Raw genomic sequence first — 19,590 nt, 5'->3', positions numbered from 1 at the left:
AACATCTTACTAGTTTGTAGCACACTAACCAAGAATTTTTAACAATTTCATTTTATATTTTAGAAGTTAGAGTAAATATATCTTCAGTTGACAGAAGAAAGTTCTTAATTTTCCAATGCTGTTTATCTTGGCAGTCCAAGATTCAGAATAGAAAAAAATCAGACTACTGTATGAATACTCTATTTACATGTTATGTACTAATTATAAGGGAGTCTTCAAATAGAACTTGATTTTGTTGTGTTTGGTATTTTTAAAGGAATAAAGTTAATCTTTTAAAATGTTTGATATTTTTTCGTAATTTAAATAGAATTTCTTTATACTTATTCTCCAACACATTCTTTAGATGCTACCTATAAAAATGGAAAACAGATGATTTACGAAAGCCCATTTAATTAAGTGCTTATTTTTGTCGTTATTAATAAGTAACAAAGTTAACTATCAGATTTTTGTCACTTAGCCATATTCTAGTGGAGAAGATTATAAAGGTTACTTGAGAGGGAAGGGACATGAGAAAGAAAGATGATGCTGTATATTGCTTTAACTCTATATTTAACCCTTTGAATATTTTAAAGTTGTCCATGTACAACTCCTAGCTCCTATAGGTGAATAGAAGGGAAAAAAATAGGTAACAGCTATGTGGAAAATAAGAATAAAATAAATAGTACATAATAATTAAATTACTTTTAATATTGGTGATATTGGAATAAAAGTTTTTTTTAACAACCTCAAAGGAAAAAAAGCCTTAAGGATTTTCCTGTGGTTGGGATTTTTAAAAAACCCATAGTTTATGTATATCAAAAATTACTTACAGAAGAATGTAGAAATCTTTGGATTTAATTTTTTAAATTAAAGTCATTTAATCTTGACTGAGCTATTTCAACTTTACAGGCTATTACTTCTTATTAATGCATGGCATCTTTCTCTGAAAGCTCTAGGGACATTCTCTAGGAAGCTGTGGGAATCTCCAGGTGACATGTATAGAGTTTGGCTGACAAGGTTGCTGATATGGGTGTCAGAGTAGTGTTTGGATGACTGTAACGTGTGTACATGTGTATACATGTTAAATTGTGAGCGATGCAGAGGCTGTTGACAGCACTGCACACCTCTTCTCGTTGTGCACAATGGATTGTCCATAAACATTCTCTCTCCTCCTTTCCTCATCAGTACAACCTTAAGGGTGCCAAGGCTTATTTACCTTTCTGTCCTAAGGTCCATCCATAGATCTTAAGATAGATATGAATAAATTCATTTACCTGCCAAATAGTCATTGTTTCATCAGTCTTATCTAAAGATGAAAAAAATACTGAGAAAATCAGAGGGTAAGTGTTTGAGTGGTTCCCAGTGTTTCTTCTGCCTCATCTCATCTGAGAGTATGTCATATTCCTTTTTATTACGGGGGTGCATTTAGAGCATCTTGTACTTCTTTCATAACACTAGTCACATGTGTAATTATTTCCCTGCCAGACCGTCAGCCCTGGGAAGGAGCTGTCTAGATAATTGCCTAGCCCAGTGCCTTGGCTTCTCAGCATTGTTAATTTCCTTGCTCGTAACCCTTGCCAAGGTAAGTTAGGAAGAAGAATTGGACCATGACAGGAAGTCAGATCTTTTGCTTTAAAGTCTAATAATCTTATTCTGTATTCTAAATAGGTAAATACTTTTCAAGCTTTAGATTAATTTTAAATCAAGGTACTCTGCTTAGTTACAACTAAGTCTGAACATAGAGGTATCTTTAATCTTTATCCAAATATCTTAAGTTACTGAAGGCTTTAGTAGAGTTGATGTGAAGAATGTATATGTAGTCATTAAGTTTCATTCTATATTTGACTGGTGAGTGACTCCATAAAAATACAAACTGTACAGCTTCAGTCACGCATTAAGTTTTGGGCTTTGGGGTCATGGCTCTTTATATTTTGAAGCCTGGCACATCCTAAACACCATACTTTACCTCTGTATAATGTTTTAGTTCTGCTTGTTTTTATTTAAAATGTCTTTTAAGTCACTTTTAATCTATAGGTTTCTCATTCATCTTTTTTTGTTGTTTTCCTTTGCAATTTATTTATCTAAGGACCTGGTTCATTTGCTCTGTTGTTTCCTATAGCCTGCCTTCACTGGTTTCATCCCTGTGGTGTACTTTAACCTGCTGCTCATTCCTTTGCATCTCATGGAAATTAATAGTTGATCCTAAGGCTTGGGGGTGGGGGTGAGACTTCTTCATAGGTGGTGATGTGTTCTGCCCTCAGGAGGCCATAATGTATTTCATCTGGTGAGGTTAGTACTAAGCCTGGTATGCAGTGGCTAGATCCAATAATTCATTAAGGATTGCAAAATAGTGATAATCTAGTTTTATCTTTTCTTTTTTAACTGGAATAATTCTATAAGGACATAAACTTCCCATCATGTAGTATATGGTTATCATGTGTTATCGTTCATATCAGAAAGGTAGAATAACTGATTCTTTTATTTACCAGTTTTCACAATAGCATCCTCTAATGGCAACCAATTAGGTTTTTTTTTTGGTCATTTGGAATTCATGCGTTTCAATCCATTTGATATATATCAGTCTGTTTCTGATATAATCCCTATTGATGCTTAACTTTTCCCTTCTTTGACAATTTGGAGCCTCTTCACGTTGGCCCCTGAAGTTCCTCTCTGTTTTCTGACATGACAGAATTTTTTCAGGCTCATCTAGGATACACCCTGCTCCAGTCCTGGAACCACTGATTTCTCCAAGGGTCTCTGGTTTCTCGCAGTTAGAAATTATGTTTCAAGAGCATTTTTTGGCCTTCAGTGTGCTCATTGCTGCCAGGTTGGTCTCTCTTTCTAGGTCTTTTAGTGGACGAGTTAGGAAATACATATAATTGTAAAAGAAAAAAACTACATTATGAATTCATAATGATATTTTCCCCTTGAATTTATGGCTACTGGTTTTTACTGAGCTATCTAAAATCTTTAACTCCTTTCTTACACAGTAAGAGTCATGATTCTTTAGGACATCATGGATAATAACATTTTAGAATATCATGTAGTTACTCAATTGTTTCATCCCAGGCTGTCTGAGAATAATAGCATCAACACTTAACTAATAATACATTTCATGGAAACCATATAAGTTGTCTTGCCCATCTTTAAACAGTTGTGCAAATTCTAAACTGTCACAGAAAATAGCAATTATGTATTATACTTTCTTCCTTACAACTGCCATTTAGTCTTACTTCTCCAAGTAAGTGTGTATTTCATGCTCACCACTGATATCTAAAGTTCATTCTCTAGTACATTCTTTAAAAGAAGTTTTTCACTGCCCCACCCCTGCAGTTTTATTGAGATACAGTTGACATATAACATTGTATTAGTTCAAGATGTACAACATAATGATTTGATATATGTTTATATTGTGAAATGATTACCACAGTAAATATAGTTAACATCCATCACCTCTCCTAGTTATGAAATTTTTTTTCTTGTGAAGAGAACTTTTTATACTCTCTTAACAATTTTGTACTGTTAACCATGCTGTACATTACACACCCAGAACTTATTTATCTTATAACTGGAAGTTTGTGCCTTTTGTCCACCTTCACTCATTTTGCCCACCCCCAGCCCCTGCCTCTGGCAACCAACAGTCTGTTCTCTGTATCCATGAGTTTAGTTTTTTAAGAATCCACATATACGTGAGATCATATAGTATTTATCTTTCTCTGTCTGACTTATTTCACATAGCATAATGCCTTTAAGATTGATCCATGTTGTCACAAAATGATGGGATTTCCTTCTTTTTATGGCTGAATAATATTCCACTGTGCATGTATACCATATTTTCTCTATCCATTTGTCTGTGGATGGACACTTTGGTTGTTTCCATGTCTTGGCTGTTGTAAATAGTGCTGCTATGAACATGAGGGTGCAGATATCTTTTTTTTTTTTTTTTTTTTTTTTTTGCGGTACGCGGGCCTCTCACTGTTGTGGCCTCTTCTGTTGTGGAGCACAGGCTCCGGACGCACAGGCCCAGCGGCCATGGCTCACGAGCCCAGCCGCTCCGCGGCTTGTGGGATCTTCCTGGACCGGGGCACGAACCTGCGTCCCCTGCATCGGCAGGTGGACTCTCAACCACTGCGCCACCAGGGAAGCCCCGCAGATATCTTTTTAAGATAGTGATTTCATTTTCTTTGGATAAGTACTCAGGAGTGGAATTGCTGGATCATATGGTAGTTCTATTTTTAATTTTCTGAGGAAGCTTCATAGTTTTACATAGTGGCAGCTCCATCTAGTAGATTCATAAGCAAGACTTCCTGGGGACAAATATTTGAGTTCTTGCAGGTTATAATAACAGTTGGTCTGCAGCCTTTTTACTTAAAAGGGAATTTGGTTGGATATAAACTCCTTAGCTTTTATTTTCTTTCTCTGAGGTTCTTATATATGTTATCTATTCTGGCTTAAAGCGTTGCCATCAAAAAATCTGTTGACAAGTTGATTTTCTTTCTGTTGTGACTTTGTCTTTTTGCCTAGGTTCACAAAGATTTTTTTTTCTTTGAAGTCTAGGAACTTGACCATGTCTCAGTGTTGGTCATTCTAGGTTGTTTTGTTGGGTATACAGTGTCCCTTTAATATGTTTTTTTGAAATATTGAAAATTTTACTTTAAAAATGATAACAGTTTGACCCTTGAGCAACATGGGTTGAACCGTACAGGTCCACTTATATGCGTATTTCTTTCAATAAATACACACCACAGTACTACGTGATTCATGGTTGGCTGAATCCAGATGTGGAACCGCACATACAGAGGGCTGACTGTAAAGGGAGACAGAGATTTTTGACTGCGTTGGGGGTGAGGCGGACTCTAACCCCCGTGTTGTTCAAGGGTCAATTGTATATATATCATCCATGGACTTTTATTATCTTGTTTAGTTGTCATTTATTGGGACCTTCTCTTATACTGTGTTGGTTTCTTTTCCTATCTTCTATATTTGTAATTTTCAGTTTGGGCAGTTATAAATAAAGCTACTATATATTTTTGGTTTTTAATATTTTCTTTCTTTACAACTTCTACTTATGACTTTTTCTGCTATGTACTCACTCTTGTGTGCCTTTTACTTTGGACTTTTTACTTCTGAAGTGAATTTTTTCATTTACTTCGCATGTTTAAGTCATTTCTGAGTTTTTCTAATTCTGATTTATATCTTTCCTATATCTTAGCATCATCTTCTTAACGTCTTTTCACGTGTTTTAAAATAGTAGTTACAGTTTTCATCTGTGTTATAGGCACATCGCTCAGGCGTGCTTTCATTTTAAGGATGTCCTGCTTCTTCAACCACAGTCCTTTCATGTGAAATCAAGCTTCCAGAACTTGTGTCAGGGAAAGGTGGTTGAGAATAGTTTTTCTAGATATGGCTCTAAAGCATCTTCTTATGTCACTTTTATGAAGAGCTTAACAATATGGCCTCATATTTACCATGATTTCCTGCTTCTTCTGTACCTTCTTCCAGAATCGTAATTTCTTTTGTACCCATTGTCCTTACATTGGAGATCTTTATGACCAGACTTCAGTAGTGTTTGGTACTTTTATTACTAGCAATTCCTCTACACTGTGGAGCTCTGTACTGAAAGGGAGCTTTGGATTATTAATTTTGAGCGTTCATAGGTCTCACTATGTTCTAGCCCCTTAAGGCTTTACCATGAATTCACAAATTACCATCAATTACCTGCAAATGGAAGTGTGTAAAACCCTACCCAGTTTCAACTGCTGTTCTCAAATTGGCCCACTTTGCTTTTCAGTGACTGCCTGTTGGTTGTTTTATCCTCCTATACTCACTTCCATTAGGTGGTCTGTTGTGTCCCTTGCTTTCTCCTGCACAGGTGTCAATACCAATTGCGATTGCAGCTCTTGGAGATTTGTCCTCACCTACTAAGACTTTGGGATTCATGGGGATTCTCATCACTTAATTTTGTTGTTTATGTTGTGCAGGGGTTGGGTTGTTTGTTTGCTTTGGCTAACTCTTCTAGTAACTTTATGTAGAGGGTTTGGGAGACATTAAAAACCATGTTACTTCTACCATCTTCCCAGCTCACAGCAGTCTTGCCGTTTTTCTCAAAAAAAAAAAGTTGTTAAAGGTACTGTGTATTTTCTGAAGTCCTAAAGCGGAGCTAAAAGTGGTAAAAATTCCTTCTAGCAGAGGCAAATTCAAGGAACATTTTTCATTTTTGTATATAACACTAGACACATCAGAATCTACAGCAGTATCATCCTCAAAGGATCATTAAAATATTAAATTTGTGTTGAAATTTAAAAAGAAATTTCATGAGTAGAAGCTTCAGGTCCTCCAAGCTAATCGAACAATTAGGGACTAATAACAATTTCTTTAACAAAATAGGATAATTTTTCTGTGTTGCAAATGTTTCTTCCACCTAATATGATGATGTCTAACTTTCAGGGTTCATAGCAGTAGCCTCCTATTAGTTGTCAGTACACCTCACTTGGAAAAAGAGTCCTGAGTCTTTTTTACCACTTTTTTTTACTTTTCTTTTTTTTTTTGTTTTTAACCTGCTAGTTTTCTGTTCAAAAAGGAGTAGAAAAGGTGCTGTAAATTAGAGAATCACTGTTGAGATTTACTGAATATTTCAAGTATTTAAAAAACATCACTAAGAGAAACTTCTTTGACAAGTTCTGTTATTTGGGGATGTGTTTTTATAAAAAGAGTCAATCTGAAATCAAAATACATGTATGGGATGAAGTTTGATTGTTTAAAATTAATGGGTAACCTATGCCTCTGATTTAAAAGCTCATGTTTATAAATTTGATTTAATGATGATATAAAATTCCATACATGTCTGCACTTGGAAACTAAATAAGCACAAATAAATTTTGGCCTCTCCAAAATTTTATAAAATATAAAAAAACATTTTATATTTTTAGAAACTGAAAGATGTTTTGTGATGTTCTAGTCATCATAAGATGGAAACAAATGATTCATTTTATCATAAAAAAGAATATACGTTAGGTTAGATGAACATAAGCATAGGCAAGAGTAGCTTCTCTTTTAAAGGTCTATAAATGCTAAATTATAAGTAGCACATATGAATTCATCAATTTTTTGACATTTGGATAGGTGTAATGAAATTAAAACTTAGAAATAGTTGATTGCTTAGCACTTATATAAAACAAATATTTATAAAATATTTTTATGTTTAAAATCGTGATGTTAGCCCGTGTTTTACAGTTTTTAAATCAAGGAGCAAAGAGGTGAAGATTCATATGACAATGAAATCAGTAACAGAAATGAAATTTAAACTTTGAATCCCTAAGATTCCCAATATGATTCATAACTCATTGTCAGGTTATGTTTTAAAACGTCACCTATATTTTAATATCCAATAAAAATAAGTTACATGTCATTTTTTCCTCTTTAATCCAAACAAATAATTCATATCTAATTTGGATAATTATAATATAACATTAGAGTTTCATAAGTATTCTAAGTAATAGTTATAATTTAAAGACATAGTTTTGAAATAAGTATGGATTTTATATTAGTCTCTGCCAGCATTATTGGCTAACATTATTGGTGTCATTGGGAGAGGTCAAATTAATTTTTTTGTTTACTGTTGGAAAAAGCAGTTGAAACTTTCTTTCCTGTCTTGAACAACTTTGATTTTGTGTTTCTAGAGGTAACCATGTTTGTGACTAGCATGATTAGACTAACATTGGATTGGTTGACTTAGTCCCATTCAAGTTAATGTTTCAGATTAGGGCATCAATTAATTACATGTATTGCTTACTTTAGGGTCAAACCCCAGTTAGAAAATGTGACCTCTGACCTCTTGTGACATGTTTGGCATTGAAATTTGAGTTCTCCTGGAGTTCTTCCTGTCACTACAGACAGACATAAGCCCAAACTGTAAGTCTTCTTCATGTGTAGGTTGCCTTTGAAGTTGCAACTAGGTACACATTATTTATTTATTTGTTTATTTATTTATTACAGTTCAGTTTTATGAAACCCGTGATTTCTAGGAACTATTTGTTAAGTTATAATTTTGTCTTTGTCAATTTCTATTCCCTCATAAGATTTATTGTAGAATAGGAAAATGGCCATTGCCTAAGTTACTTCTTTGAAAATAAAGTTAGTTTTAAAAAATTAGCAGTTAATGTTATGCTGTATATGTACTTCCAAGAATTCTTCATTCTCATAACTACATTCTCATTTCAGTCTACATTGATTTATTCTTTCTTATAGATCTTCTTATGGTAGCAGATTGGCAGGCACAGTTTACCACTGTTACCATTGTTATTTTATTTTACATAATAACAGCCTTACAGAAGAAGTAACTGATTCTGAAGAACCATAATCCACAATTCTACAGTGAGTTTTTTCTAGTGGCACTCGCCTTGGCTTGGATTGTTGTCTAGCTGTTTTCATGTTTCACATTTCTCTGCAGTTCTGTGATGGAAACATACAGACAAGGCACAGAAAAGTGTCAATAACCATTAAAGAATAAAACAATAGTACCAAATAATAGGAGAGGTATCACAGACAGAAGACAGCTCAGCCCCATGTGAGTGGAATGTTTAATTAATAACATGATAGACCTTATTTGAGGGGGCAGTCACTGAGGGAGAGTCAGGGAGGCCTTATGGAGGGTATGGAATTGGTCAGGCCTTGGAAGTTGGATGGGATTTGGTGAGGCAGAGAGGGGAGTCAAAACAGAGGGACTGTAGAGTTTTGGGGGAAAGGGAATGAAAAGGCAGAGAGGCCCAAACTAGGAGGGCCTCTAATGCCAGCATTGAGATTTTAATCCTGTGGCTAGAGGGGAATGTAAATGTGTTTGGAGTATCCTAGACTGGATAGATTGAATGGTCCTCTTAAATGTCTGCTCTTCCCTACCTGGCCTGGGTTTTAGCCTTGAATAATTTCCTGCCTTTGCAGTGGCAGCAGGTTCCTAATTGGGGCCTCTGGTCTCCTGGTCTTGCTAGTCTGTTTCCTCTTCCCGTCACTGGTGTCAGAGATGTTTTTCAAAAACACTATCTTATCAGATGTTCCACAACTGAAAGCCTTCTTCTGTTGCCGATGCTTTCCCAATCCCTTGTTCAGGGTGTCAATACCTCGGCCTTCCTCATTTGCATCACCTCTTGCTGTTTCCTGCTCTGAATGACCTGTACTGCAGACACTGGGCTCTTGAGGGCCTCAGCTCTGCTGTGTTCCACACTTGGCTGGGATGCCAGTCCTCCTGGACTTGTCCACTAGACAGACTCCTTTTTCAAGACATATCTCCTAGGAAGTCATTTCTGACACCTTTAAGTTGACCTAAGCCTCACATTTTATCAGTTTTCTAGATTTTAGGTCTGATTATGTTCTTGATTTCCCCATTGTGCGTAAAGTGCAAATACTTGAACAAGCTGTTTGTGCTGAGCCTTTCACAGTCGGACCCTAACTTTCCTTCCTTCCATGACCTGCCTCCCTCAACTCAGAGTCCATCTGATGAGACTGTTCTCAGTTGCCTCAGAACCCTATTATTTTGATTCTTTATTTTGTATTTTTCCTTCATTAATGGACAGAACATCCCCTTTCTTTTAAGATCCAACTCAAACATGATTTCCTTTGAGATATTGATTTATTCCTCACTATAACCAATCCCTTTACTCTTACTCTTTGCTCACATAGTAACATGTATAAAGCTGAATTTTTATTATGTGTTATAGCCTTTTATGATCTTTAAAAAATATTTCTGCTTCCTTTGCTGTTTGTGAGCATCTTGAGGGTAGGGCATGCATCTTTCCTACCTTTGGATCTTAGTATGAAGCATAGTAGCTGGGACAAGATGCTGAGAAAAGGTTTCTTAATTATAATAAATATTCTGTTGCATTAACTGAAGAAGTAGTTTCAAAGAAGATTATAATAATTGAGAACATCGAGTCATTATTTTGTGACAAGCACAATGCCCTATATGATTTCTCATTTAATTTTCACACTGGAACTCCGTGAGGTCTATTGTCATTACCCTCATTTTGTTGATGAAGATGATGAAGTTTAGGCAGGTGAAATAAAATGCCTACAGCCACACAGGTTTCTGGCGGTAGAACTGAAATTTGAATATAGATCTAATGTCATAGTCCAAGCTCCTAACCATTAAATGTTTCCTTTTGATATTTAATGAATTTATATTTGTATCCTTGCAAACTTTGAAGTTTTAAAAACATTGTCGTCTACTCGGTGTTTCCATATTATCTCATTTCAGCCTAACAGCAACTCTGGCGTTCATTTTAGCCCCACTTTATGGGTAAAGAATATGAGGCTGTATGAGTAAATTATTTGTCACAGGTTAAATGTTAGAATTAGGGAGAACCTAGTTCTTCAGAGTATAATCTAATTTTAAAAATAAATTCATTGATGATGCTGTTTAGGTTTGAAGTTTATTACTTTTTTGTTCAATGCAATCTTAAAATATTTGTTATCTACCTATCCATCTATAAAGCACCTAGTGGCAGATCATTATTATTACTTCTAATTTTTTTTATTGTGGTAAAGTATACAGAACATAAAACATACCATCTTAACCATTTTTAAGTATGCAGTTCAGTGGTATGAAACACACTCACATGGTTGTGCTGCTGTCACCACCACCCATCTCCATAGCTCTTTTCATCTTGCAAAACTGAAACTCATTACCTATTAAACAGTAACTCCTCCTTCCCCCCAGACCCTGGCAGCCACTATTCTACTTTCTGTTCCTATGACTATGACTACTCGAAGTACCTTATATAAGTGGAATCACACAGTATTAGTCTTCTTCTGACTGGCTTATTTCATTTAATATAATGTCCTCATGTTCATCCATGTTGTAGCATATTGCAGAATTTTCTTTTTTAAGGATGAATAATATTCCATTGTATATATAGACCACCTTATGTTTATCCATTCACCCATCATTGAACACTTGGGTTACTTCCACGTTTTAGCTATTGTGAACAGTGCTGCTATGAACATGGTGTACATATACCTCTTTGAGACTCTGCTTTCAGTTCTTTTGGGTATGTACCCAGAAGTAGAATTGCTGGATCATATGATGATTCTATTTTTAATTTTGTGAGGAGCTACCATACTGTTTTACACAGCAGCTGTACCATTTTACATTCCCACCAACAGTGCACAAGAGTTCCAAATTTTCTGTGACCTAGTCAACACTTATAATTTTCTGTTTTGATAGTAGCCATCCTGATGGGTGTGAATGGTATCTCCTGTTTTGTTTTGTTTTTTTTTTAATTGGAGTATAGTTGCTTTCCAATGTTGTGTTTCTACTGTGCAGCAAAATGAATCATCTATACACATACATACACATACATATATCCCTCTTCTTTGGATTTCCTTCCCATTTACCACAGTGCATTAAGTAGTCTTGTTGTGTTTTGATTTACATTGCCCTAATGATGAGTGATGTTGAGCATTTTTTCATGTGTTTATTGGTCCTTTAAACATCTTCTTTGGAGAAATGTCTGTTCAGGTCCTTTGCCTGTTTTTGAATCAGGTTTATATGTTGTTGAGTTTTAGGAGTTCTCTGTATGTTCTGGATAATAATTTCTCATCAGATATATGATTTTTGAATATTTTCTCCTTTTTGTGGGTTGCCTTTTAACTCTGTGGGTAGTGTCTCTTGAGGTACAAAATTTTAAAATTTTCATGAAGTCCAATTTGACTATATTTTCTTTTGTTGCCTGTGCCTTCGATGTCATATCCAAGAGATCATCACCAAATCCAGTGTTGTGAAGCTTTTGTCCTAAGTTTTCTTCCAAGAGTTTTATTGTTTTTGATCTTACATTTAGGTCTTTATCCATTTTGAGTTTATTTCTGTGTATTCTGTTAGGTGAAAGTCTGACATCATTCTTTTGCATTTTGATGTCCAGTTTTTACAGCACCATTTGTTGAAAAGAGTGTTTCCCCACTGAGTAGTCTTGGCACCCTTGTCAAAAATCCTTTGGCGGTATATGCAAGGATTTTATTTCTGGGCTATCTTATTCCATTGTCTGTATGTCTGTCTTTATGCCAGTACCACACTGTTTGGATTACTGTAGCTTTGAAGTAGATTTTGAAATCAGGAAGTATGAGTCCTTCAATTTTTTCTTCTTCTTTCAAGATTGTTTTGGCTATTTGGGGTCCATTGAGATTCCATATGAATTTTCTGATTGGTTTTTGTATATCTGAAAAAAAGTCATTGGGATTTTGATAGGGATTGCATTGAATCTATAGATTGCTTTCGGTAATATTGACATTTTAATAATATTAGTTCTTCCAATCCACAAACATGGGATGTGTTTCCATTTACAGTTGACCCTTGAACAACAAAGGTTTGAACTGTGCGGGTCCACTTATACACAGACATTTAAAAAGTAAATATGTACTACAGTACTACATGATCTGTAGTTGGTTGACTCCATGGATGTGGAACCATCGATATGGAGGGCTGACTGTAAGGATATACATGGATTTTTGACTGTATGGATGTAGGTGCACCCAACCCCCATGATGTTCAAGGGTCAGCTGTATTTATGTCTTTAATTTCTTTCAGCAGTGTTTTTTAGTTTTCACTGTATAAGTCTTTCACCTCATTGGTTAATTTAATTCCTAAGTATTTTATTCTTTTTGATGCTGTTGTAAATGGAATTATTGTAATAATTTCCTTTTCAGATAATGTCAAATACTGTGCTCATTTTACTTTTTCTTTTCCAATTTAGATTCCTTTTATATCTTTTTCTTGTCAAATTTCTCTGGCTAGAACTTCCAGTACTACGTTGACTAGAAGTGGTGAAAGCGGGCATCCTTGTCTTGTTCCTGATCTTAGAGGAAAAGCTTTCAGTCTTTCACCATTGAGTATGATGGTTGCTGGGGTTTTTTCATATATGGCTTTTATTATGGTGTAGTAGTTTCCTTCTGTACCCCATTTGTTGAGTGTTTTTTAATCATGAAGAGGTGTTGAGTGTTGTCAAATGCCTTATCTGCATCTATTGAGGTCATCATAGGATTTTTTATCTTTCATTCTGTTAACGTGCTTTGTTAACGTTTGTTGATTTACATAGTTTGATCCATCCTTGTGTCTATAAAGCACCTAGTGGCAGAGCATTACTGTTAAATTTTTTTTAAACTTCTAAAAGTAACATAACCATATTGTAGGATACTTGCAGAAAAATAAAAAGCAGAAAAATAATCACCTGTAATTTCTCTACTCCAATCCCATTTTGATGTATTTCTTTCTGGTCATTTTTCACATGCTTATTATTTTCTCAACATTATTTAGCCTTTTTCCTTGTTATATGGTTACCATAAATTATTATTAGTAATGGTTGTACAATATTCCATCTGGTGAGACTGTTCCGTGCTGTTTTGGGAGGGAGGAGGGATGAGTAGTAAGATAAACATTTATTGTAAGGTTACATTACATTATCTTACCTTCAAATCAACTGCATGGGTTGACACTATTAATTTTACTTAAGGATATGCCCACTGGGATGCAGAGAGGTTAAATCACTTGTTCAGGGTTATGTAGCTAGTAAGTGGTAAAGCTGGTATTGGAACTGAGACCTGGTGACTTAAGAGGCCATGCTTTTTCCCCTTTACTTTTGTATTGCCTCCATATGTCATTTATTAAATTCTTATAACAACTCGTGTTTTAATATTCAGTAATATAAGTAATGAAGGTGAAAGCTTAGAGGATAACAGTGGTTGGTACAGGAACCATTGGTGTAGAGTGGGTTAGTGCTGGGCACTGGACTGATCGCTTTACATTCATTACCTTGTTCAGCTTTTATTACGACCCTGTGGGTACATATTATCATCATGCTGCCATTGGTTGGATAACTTGGGTGTTTTCAGTTTTTTCACTAGTCTCCTCATGCTTTGAATTATTTCCTTATGATGGATGCTCAGGTTGTCTCCATTTTCCCTCCACCTTGCAAATAACCATGCATTGCTCCAACTCTTCACAGCTACAAGTAACAGTTTAATTTTGACCCGCATGAGTAATTTGTTGATGTGTGTATCCGGGAACATTTTGACTATAGGAAATGCATCCACTTAATTTGACCAAGCTCTCGAGAGGATGCCCATCTACATGTTCATTAGTGCACAAGGACACAGTTTCTGCAAGCGTCTGCATATACTTGACGTCCAGCATAAATTTTGTCACTCAGATATTTTAATTTACATTTCTGTCTTTATTAATGAGAGCACCAGTTCTTGGTGTTCTTAGAAGGTTTTGGCCTTTCTTTCCTGTGGATGTCTGTTTTTATACTTTGCCCATTTTCCCACTGGGGTTGTCTTTTTCTGTTGGTTTGTAGAAGCTCTTTCTGTTAATTCTCCTATACACTTTATGCTTTGTAAATATTTTTTCTTATTCTGTTAATCTGTTTACTAACCTTTCCCAAAGTGTTCTTTGTTGAACAGAAATTTTAGATTTTAATATGATCAAATTCAATATTTTTTGCCTAATGTTTTGTGCTTTTGAAATTTTATTTAAGGAATCCTTCTTAATTAGACCACAAGAATTAGGTCTTTATCTGTAGTTCTCTTTTTATGCGGTGGTAGAAAAGGATCCAATTTTATTTTTCTCTCTATAGTGAGTCTGCCTGCTTCTTTAGAATTCGAACTTTAGAGTCAGTAACTCTTGGAGATGTTTTAGGGGCCCTTAGCACAACATATAGTTTACTCTTAAATATTTAGTCGTGCCATTTTTTGTTTGCCCTCGGCCCCTGCAACCTCCTCCCACCAATAAGTAAGCTTTATAGGTACGGATCTTTTTCTGTTTTGTGTATTGGTATATGCCAAGCACCAAAAGATAGTGACTGGCACATGACATTCACTGAGCAGCCTTCACCTTACTTGTGAATGTTGGGTGCATGTCCGCTCTTTTCCTGTAGCCAGTTGTCCTTGCTACAGAAAGCTTGAAATCTCTACTAGAACTAGACTGTTTCTGTTATCAGCTCTCCTATTAACTAGCTGTGTTTTCTCAGGGAAGTCAGTTTCCTTTCTTCATCTGCAAATTAATGCCCCTGTGTAACCACCATCTTAATCAAGATATAGAAAGTTGGGCTTCCCTAGTGGCGCAGTGGTTGAGAGTCCGCCTGCCGAGGCAGGGGACACGGGTTCGTGCCCCGATCCGGGAAGATCCTACATGCCGCGGAGCAGCTAGGCCCGTGAGCCATGGCTGCTGAGCCTGCGCGTCCAGAGCCTGTGCTCCGCAACGGGAGAGGCCACAACAGTGAGAGGCCCGTGTACCGCCAAAAAAAAAAAAAAAAGATATAGAAAGTTGTCATCACCCCCAGAAGTTCCCTTGTAGTCCTTTGTAGTCAGTTCACCTGTTCCTCAGCCCCAGGCAGTAGTGATTGGCTTTTCTGTCACAGTGACTGATTATCTTTGCTTGTTCTAGAATTTTATATAAATGGAATCATATAGTATCTTCTTTTTCATGATTAGTTTCTCCTGGTCAGCATGTTTTGAGATTCATGTACTACGTATATTGATAGTTTATTCCTTTTTTATTGCTAAGTAGTAGTCCATTATATGGATATACCACAGGGTTTTTTTGTTCATTTGTTTTACTTTTTGGTCACACCACATGGCATGTGGGACCTTAGTTCCCTGACCAGGGTTTGAACCCACGCCCCCTGCAGTGGAAGTGTGGAGTCTGGACTGCCAGGGAAGTACCTATGCTACAGTTTTTAAAATCCAGTCACCTGCTGAGGGGCATTCGGGATTATGATAAAAGCTACAACGTGTTTTTGTGTACTGGTGTAGATGATGTATGTTTGGATAAATACCTAAGAGTAGAATACCTGTAACTGGGGCCATAAAAAAGGATGGATGGTGGATGGTTTTTAATTTGTGTATATATATTATATTCATATGTGTATCAAATAAATATAAACAGCTAGAACTTCATTTGTTCCAAAAATATTTTGGGGACAATTAGAGAAAGAATTAAGTAGCGTAAATAGAGTAAGGTAGTATGTATCAGAAGGGGACGGGAAGGGTGAAGAAAAGAGAAATGAGCATTGATCTGAGTAACCTAATCAACCATTACAGTAGTATAACTCTCTCTCCTATATGTATATACATGTATATATTTTAAAATCTTGTCCATTTATATCTTTAATATTATACCATGAACGTTTTCTCACACTGTTGTGTTTTTTAAAACAATAACTTTATTAGGTGCATTTTGCTCTATTGGGTGAATATGTAACTTATTTTATATCCATAATTTATTTTACTGTTATGGACACTTGGATCCTTTTTTTCCCTATAAAATTTCAGGTGTGAGGAACATTTTTCTACATAAATCCCATATCTCATACAGATTGTTTCTACAGAAGTAGAATTACTGAGTCCAATGATAGGGCCATCTATAAGGTGTTGTGAGAAAGTGCTTTCCAGACGGTGTTTTTAGCAAAGCTGTGTTGAGAGTTGGCTGTCTTAATGCATCTTTACCAGCTCTGAGAATAATTTTAAGTATCTTGCTCACTTGACAGGTGAAATAGTTTTCTTACTGTTATAGTTTTGCATTTTAAGAATACAGGCTCTTTGTCTTATTTGTAATAAAATATTCCATTTTATTGTTTGCTTTTCTTTTTTTAAATATTTATTTATTTATGGCTGAGTTGGGTCCTCGTTGCTGCGCGCGGGCTTTTCTCTAGTTGTGGTGAGCGGGGGCCACTCCTCGTTGCAGTGCGCGGGCTTCTCATTGTGGTGGCCTCTCCTGCTGCGGAGCTTAGGCTCTAGGTGCATGGGCTTCAGTAGTTGTAGTTCGTGGGCTCTAGAGTGCAGCTCAGCAGCTGCGGCGCACGGGCTTAGTTGCTCCGTGGCATGTGGGATCTTCCTGGACCACGGCTCGAACCCGTGTCCCCTGCATTGGCAGGCGGACTCCCAACCACTGCGCCACCAGGGAAGCCCCTGTTTGCTTTTCATTTGCAGAATGGAAGTCAGTGGTGGTTGCTCCAGAGGCTAGGGGAAAAAAAAAGGATTTGTGATGTTTATGTCATGGAGAAATTTCACATTTCTTATCTAGTCAGATATTTTGGATCTTCTCCTCTGTTATGTCCATAGCTTTTATACTCAGAATGTCTGTTAACATCATGAGATTAGATCAATCTTCACTTAAAATTTTATCTCAAATGTGATGTTTTCAGTTGAGTCTTTTTTCAGCCCCTGAGCCAGTTCAGTGAGGCCAGTTGGGAGCCGTTAGGTACTGAAATTATGGGGCAGTACTGATTTTATCCAGATCATCCAGACTACACTTAAAATAAATTTGCTATATTGCCATCAAAACGAAGGCCTCTAGCCTTCATGATAGTGTGAAGGTGTAAGTAAGGCAGTGGTCCCCAAACTTTTTGGCACCAGGGACTGGTTTTGTGAAACACAATATTTCCACGGAGCGGGGGTTGTGGGGAGGTGGTTCAGGCAGTAATGGGAGCGATGGGGAGTGGTGGGGAGGGATGGGGAGCGATGGGGAGTGGTGGGAAGCGATGGGGAGCGATGGAGAGCGGCAGATGAAGCTTCTTCGCTCACTTGCCTGCAGCTCACCTCCTGCTGTGCGGCCCGGTCCCTAACAAGCCTTGGCCTGGGGATTGGGGACCCCTGGGGTAAGGGGCAGGAGGACAATACAAGGCGTTCCTTGTATTTTTTAATTAACAGAAAACATACCAGTGCATTTTTTGGTGGTTCCTTCTTCTGCAGGATATGATCATAGTTATATTGTTTTCATTAGTGTGCCCATCTCTCAATATACTCATTTCAAACTGCATGACATGTTTCTGAGATTGAATCATTAGAAGGGTTAAAGATAGATAATTTTAGGAAATTATGATTCATAAGACTTCTTACTTTTGTAAAAATGTTAAATTAGCAATGGCTGTTACCGTCAACCATATTTTTTTGTCTTGGAACATGCAGAATTATCTCAGGGGAGATGAAATAACCCTGGGTTCTGCAGCCTTTTGCTTGGACACACCAGTGCTCAACATCTGTTGGAAAGTAGCATCCTAGGAGAGACGTTGGGAGGAAAGTTATTGGAAAGAAAATGGATAGGATGGGAGAAAATTAAAAAGCTGTTGAAAAAGTTCAGAGAAATTGACTATAATATTTAAATTGTAGACATTTACATACTATTTCATGATTTATACTAAGTGAAATTAAAATAGGAGACTAGATGGCCTTTGTAAATGCATCTCAAACCCAAACTGCTATTTTTGTCTCTTTATTTGAAGATCAGCCCTTGTGATGGATATGTAGCATGTAAGAAAATGAGAGACCTGGAGTGGCCTTAACCTGAATTATTAGCATAAGTATTTTCACAGGAACTAAACCTTCCTGAGTACTTGATGATCTAAGAAAAGGAAGAATGGGTTGGGACCCTTTGTTATATTTAAGGTATTGTTTGAGTCACTCAATCCTTCAGAATATATTTATAATTACCTTGGATAGTCTTAAGGCTTATCCAGTATGCTTAGCCTATAATACTGAGTAAGATGACGTTACTCCTCATTTGTGTAACATCTGCAGCACTCTGGTTCTGTTCTACTTTTTGAGAAAAACAGGTGAGAAAAAGTAAGGAATTCCTCAAGTTTAGGCATTGCTCTGAACTAAGGAAGTCGAGCCCAACATGCTGTCACTAAGAGAAAGGAAAGTTCTCTTCTATTGTGCCTTCATCCATGCTCTACTGTTTGAGTGCACAGTGGCTAAGAAGACCCATTTGTGTGGTGAAATTCAGTGGATTAAAATGTATCAAGGAATAATAAAGTATAATGCGTTTCTTGTTAAAACAAAACAGCAAACTGGGACTGGAAAGGAATTTTCTTAATAAAAGCTACCAGTATCCTTTAGCAAGCATCATATTTATATTTGTCACTTTATATTGATAAAATATATCTAATAGTAACCTTCAGCAAGTGTGTTTAATGATGAACTGTTATATGAATCCTTTGTAAGATCTGAAACAAGAATATCCATATTAATACTACCTAAGGGTACATTGTACTGGAAGTCCTAATTAGCACAATAAGAAAAGACAAGTTTAGTAGATGTACTTACACAAACCTAAAACTAATACGGGTTTAGCAGGGTTTCCCAACCTTGGTGTACCAGCAACCACCGACCAGAAAATATTAAATAAAACCCTCTTTTCAAAAGAAACAAAAAACATGCAGTACCTAGGAAAAACCCAAAAGATGTGCAAGAGTTTTATGGGGAAAAATTGTAAGACCTTATTAAGGACATAGAAAAAGTTATAAATAAATTAACAATTATGCAAAGTTCATCAGTGAAAGTTAACATTACTTAATATTGTAATGGTATTTATTCTTCTCTAATCTAAATCACAGCAGTGTTTTTCATGGATCTTGCCGATTGACTTTAAAATTACTATGGATGAATAAAGGACAGAGAGCTAAGATGAGTTTAGAAAGGAAGGAGGGGACCTGCCTAAGATTGGCAAGCTTGTGTGGGACCAGGGAGCTTTCGTACATTTGGATGGATGGTAGATGGTGGCTACTTTTTCGTAAAAATAGTCTTCAGCCAATAGGTACATGAACAAAAATCAAAAGGGAGTACTGTTTAAAA

General features: G+C 36.4%; 1 protein-coding gene across 16 annotated transcripts in view; it reads left to right on the top strand.

Moving 5' to 3' along the window:
• Nucleotides 1-19,590, top strand: part of ZMYND11 (zinc finger MYND-type containing 11) — a 135,783-nt gene that overhangs the window by 55,823 nt on the left and 60,370 nt on the right. Inside the window, exons 1-2 of one of the 16 annotated variants that reach the window (XM_079914025.1) lie at nt 428-1,561; nt 7,777-7,890. The exons of 13 other annotated variants lie outside the window; for them this stretch is intronic. Coding sequence is in view for 1 of the 3 variants with exons in the window: in XM_079914024.1 (XP_079770150.1) it covers nt 8,544-8,545 (2 nt within the window). In the remaining 2 variants the exon portion in view is untranslated. Of the gene's footprint in view, nt 1-427; nt 1,562-7,776; nt 7,891-8,428; nt 8,546-19,590 lie in introns of those variants that run through there. 2 more of the 16 variants (XM_079914024.1, XM_079914026.1) reach the window with 2 other exon arrangements.

The sequence above is a fragment of the Stenella coeruleoalba genome (assembly GCF_951394435.1).
Source record: "Stenella coeruleoalba genome assembly, chromosome: 2".
NCBI classification, from domain to species: domain Eukaryota; kingdom Metazoa; phylum Chordata; class Mammalia; order Artiodactyla; family Delphinidae; genus Stenella; species Stenella coeruleoalba.
The sequence above is the reverse complement of the archived record's forward strand: the minus strand, read 5'-3'. Positions and strand labels throughout refer to the sequence as shown.